The sequence below is a fragment of the Eucalyptus grandis genome, chromosome 1 (genome assembly GCF_016545825.1).
Source record: "Eucalyptus grandis isolate ANBG69807.140 chromosome 1, ASM1654582v1, whole genome shotgun sequence".
NCBI classification, from domain to species: Eukaryota; Viridiplantae; Streptophyta; class Magnoliopsida; order Myrtales; family Myrtaceae; genus Eucalyptus; species Eucalyptus grandis.
In genome coordinates this window covers 19,049,330-19,053,511 of record NC_052612.1, presented here as the reverse complement: position 1 = coordinate 19,053,511, position 4,182 = coordinate 19,049,330, and the positions used below count along the sequence as shown (strand labels likewise).

Here is a 4,182-nt window from a genome sequence, read left to right as displayed (position 1 = left end):
AATTTAGAATCATTTAGCCTGCATCACCATCATCTCCTAACTTCCTAATCTCTTTCCTTTCCTCCCACTTTCAGGTTAATCTCCGTCTGTTGAATAGGTGGTGCTTGCAGGCCATGGAGGGTAATTGCATTCATCTCTCCGATTTCCGAATTCTCTTTTCCTCATGATTCTTTCGACGAATTGGTTCTAAACCGACACCGAAATCTCGTGATTTAGGTTCAATTTGATTTCGTTATCCGGCATGCCAAGATGCAGAATAACATAATCACCACAATGCGCAGCCTGAAAGTCATAGACGGATGCAAAAGCGCCCAAGTGTGCGCCGTCAATCCGTCCGGTCCGGCCTCGGACATGGGCGGCGGAGGCAGTGGTTACGGAGAGAAACTTTTCCAACATCTCCATGATCATATCCGGATGAATTCGATCCGGGCGAGATCGAGTCGCAACTACCAAGCCCCGAACGAGACTCCGAGCGTATTGATCGAGACTTTGCTCCCTTATGGCCTGCCTATGACCGAGCTTCTCGAGCCCCAGATCGAACGGTGCCTCAAATCTGTCGACTTCGTCGAGGCCCTAGCTCGTATGTACCGGAAGATAGAAAACTCGCAGCAGTTTGAAAAATCCGATGCGTATATAGAACAAGGTTTGATCTTTCGGGGATTGTCGGATCCGAAGCTAGTCCGACGAAGCCTTCAATCCGCCAGGCAACACGCTGTTGATGTTCATGCCAAAGTCGTTCTCGCTGCGTGGTTGAGATTCGAGAGGAGGGAAGACGAACTCATCGGTACATCCTCCATGGATTGTTGTGGGAGAAACATCGAGTGCCCCAAGGCCAATTTGGTACCGGGCTATGATCCGGAATCAGTTTATGACCATTGCATCTGTCCTCGGGGTCCTAGAGAGGACGACGACGACGACGACGATCTATCCATGAAAGATGAGGAATGTTCAACTTCGGAGGAAGACGGTGATATGTCATTTTTTGTCGGGGACGATGAGGTGAGGTGTTTTCGGTCTAAGATAGCATCCCTTTCCATACCATTCAGAACGATGTTATACGGCGATTTCAGGGAGTCGCATCGAGAGAAGATAAACTTCACCCAAAACGGATTCTCGCTGAAAGGAATGAGAGCCGCTGAGATATTTAGCAGGACCAAAGATTGAATTCTTTCGACCCGCAAATCGTTCTGGAGCTCCTCTCGTTTGCAAACAGGTTCTGTTGTGAGGAAATGAAGGCTTCCTGCGACGCTCATTTAGCTTCGCTGGTGCACAGCGTTGAAGACGCCATGCTATTCATCGATTACGGATTGGACGAGACGGCATATTTCTTAGTCGCGGCGTGCTTGCAGTTGTTCTTGAGAGACCTACCGAGCTCGATGCACAATCCGAACGTCATGAGATTGTTCTGTAGCTCGGAGCCAAGGGAAAAGATGGCTACCGCCGGGCACGCGTCGTTTACATTATACTACTTCCTAAGCCAAATTGCAATGGACGCAGACATGAAATCGAATACAACGGTAATGCTTCTGGAAAGATTGGTAGAGTCTTGCACCGATTCCTGGCAGAAGCAGGTCGCGCTACACCAGCTCGGAGTCGTGATGTTAGAAAGGAAAGAATACAAAGACGCACAGCATTGGTTCGAGGCCGCCGTAGAGGCGGGGAACCTCTACTCATTAGTCGGTGTGGCGAGGGCCAAGTACAAACGGGGACACATGTACTCGGCGTACAAATTGATGAGCTCGCTCATTTCTGAGCATGGACCGACGGGGTGGATGTACCAAGAGAGATCCTTGTATTGCGCCGGGAATGAGAAGATGATGGACTTGAATGCCGCGACCGAGCTAGACCCGACCCTCGTGTTTCCGTACAAGTACCGAGCTGTCATGCTGTTGGAGGAGGACAAAATCGGGGCAGCGATCTCAGAGATCAACAAGATAATGGGCTTCATGATCTCACCTGACTGCCTAGAGCTGAGGGCTTGGTTCTTTCTCGCCCTAGAGGACTACGATTCCGCGCTGCGGGACGTGCGGGCGCTCCTGACGCTGAATCCGGACTACATGGTGTTCAATGGGAAAATGCACGGGAACCAGCTGGTGGAGATACTTAAACCTCACGTCCAGAAGTGGAGCCAAGCTGATTGTTGGATGCAATTGTACGACCGGTGGTCGTCAGTCGATGACATCGGCTCCTTGGCCGTCGTACATCACATGCTAGAGAACGACCCCGGCAAGAGCCTTTTACGATTTCGCCAATCTCTCCTCCTCCTACGGTGAGTGTGTATCGATTTGATAAAATTCCGAGCTTCTTTGATTTGAAGCTGCCAATGCATGTAGGAGTTGCAGAATGAAATTTTGCGGATTAATTCATCGCAAGTGAAGCTCATTTGATGCCTTTGGCTCTTCTATCTTCTCGAAACTCATCAATCGACGCTCGGAAAATATGCAGATTAAACTGTCAGAAGGCGGCAATGCACAGCCTGCGACTGGCTCGGAACTACTCCAACTTCGACCACGAGAGGCTTGTCTACGAAGGCTGGATACTGTACGACACCGGCCACCGCGAAGAGGCGCTCGCCAAGGCCGAGGAGTCCATTTCGATCCAGAGATCGTTCGAAGCGTTCTTCCTCAAGGCGTACATCTTAGCCGATTCGAGCCTGGATTCCGAGTCCTCAACTTACGTCATTCAACTCCTTGAGGATGCTTTGAAATGCCCTTCAGATGGTCTCCGAAAAGGGCAGGTAAGTTTCAAGAAAATTATCGAAACGACCGTATTCAAACTGTCGACTCGACTATACTTCGAAAACCCTAACGAATCCGACACTCGACTTTCCTTCATTACTTTGCAGGCGCTTAATAATCTCGGAAGTATTTATGTCGACTGTGACAAGTTGGATCTCGCGGCTAACTGTTACATGAATGCTCTCAACATCAAGCACACGCGAGCTCACCAGGGCCTCGCACGGGTGTACCACCTCAAGAATCAGCGCAAATCCGCGTACGATGAGATGACGAGGCTGATAGAGAAGGCCAAGAACAACGCATCGGCCTTTGAGAAGCGCTCTGAGTACTGCGACCGCGACATGGCGAGGAGCGATCTCGCCATGGCGACGCAGCTGGACCCAGTCCGGACGTATCCATACAGATACAGAGCAGCAAGTAAGTCATATTATCAAACATTCTTACAGTAATTATCTCTCTACAAACTACGATTGCAGCCGTCGATCGAGTTTTTCTTGACTTAGAAATTGTGCTGAAATTGATGCAGTTTTGATGGATGACCATAAAGAAGGCGAAGCGGTACAAGAGCTCACGAAGGCAATTAACTTCATACCCGATCTGCAGCTACTCCATCTCCGAGCAGCATTCCACGACTCCATGGGCAACCCCAGCGCCGCCTTAAGGGATTGCGAGGCAGCCCTGTGTCTAGACCCCGACCACGTCGAGACGTTCGAGCTATACACCAAGGCATGGGAGCGAGCTAAGGAGCAGCAAAAATGAAGGCACGATCGCGTGTTCTCGTGTCCGCATCACCTCGATTTGATCTGATAAGCTTGTCATGCCTTACGAGGTGTTAACAATGTAAGAAAGGCGGTCGCGACGTAGTCGCATAGGGGGTTACTCTTGGTTCTTGTCATATACGCCCGAGTCACATCTATCATTGATTTTTGGTAGAAAATTTGAGAGATGATAGCATGTATATATAACGTCTTTTGAACTGCAATAGCCATGGAGGGTTTGGATTTTTCGCTAATGTCGATTGTGCAGTTCAAGATCGAATTCAACTTATAGTGAATGTCATACAAAAAGCAACCCTAGCAATAAGGCTCATTGTTTGATTTGTGGAGTCATTTATCTCACAATAAGTTGATTCGATGTAATTTATCGCATATGTTTGTTGAAGTCAATTTATGAGCAAGCCTTACTAACATCTAAAGTTGACAAAATGGGTTATAGACCCACTTTTTAGCTCATATTTAAAGAACTGGATAGTTAAAATGACTAGCATAATACACACACACACACACACATATATATATATATATATATATTTAAAGTAAGTTTTAATGGGCTTAGGGTAGTAAGGCCCAATTGAATATGCATCTTGATGGGTTTAGGCTCTACCTGGACTCAAGCCACTTGCAAGTTTGCGACTTTTTATGCTCTCTCTTCTCCTCACTCGATC

At 48.1% G+C, this 4,182-nt stretch overlaps 1 protein-coding gene across 1 annotated transcript; it reads left to right on the top strand.

Annotated features, from left to right (window-relative positions):
* The first annotated feature begins 249 nt into the window (after positions 1-249).
* On the top strand, positions 250-3,497 carry LOC104453171 (ethylene-overproduction protein 1). Its single transcript, XM_010067695.2, is given in 5 exon segments — positions 250-1,153; positions 1,156-2,269; positions 2,446-2,737; positions 2,846-3,155; positions 3,265-3,497. Coding segments are annotated over 5 exon segments (2,853 nt in total).
* Positions 3,498-4,182: the final 685 nt, after the last annotated feature.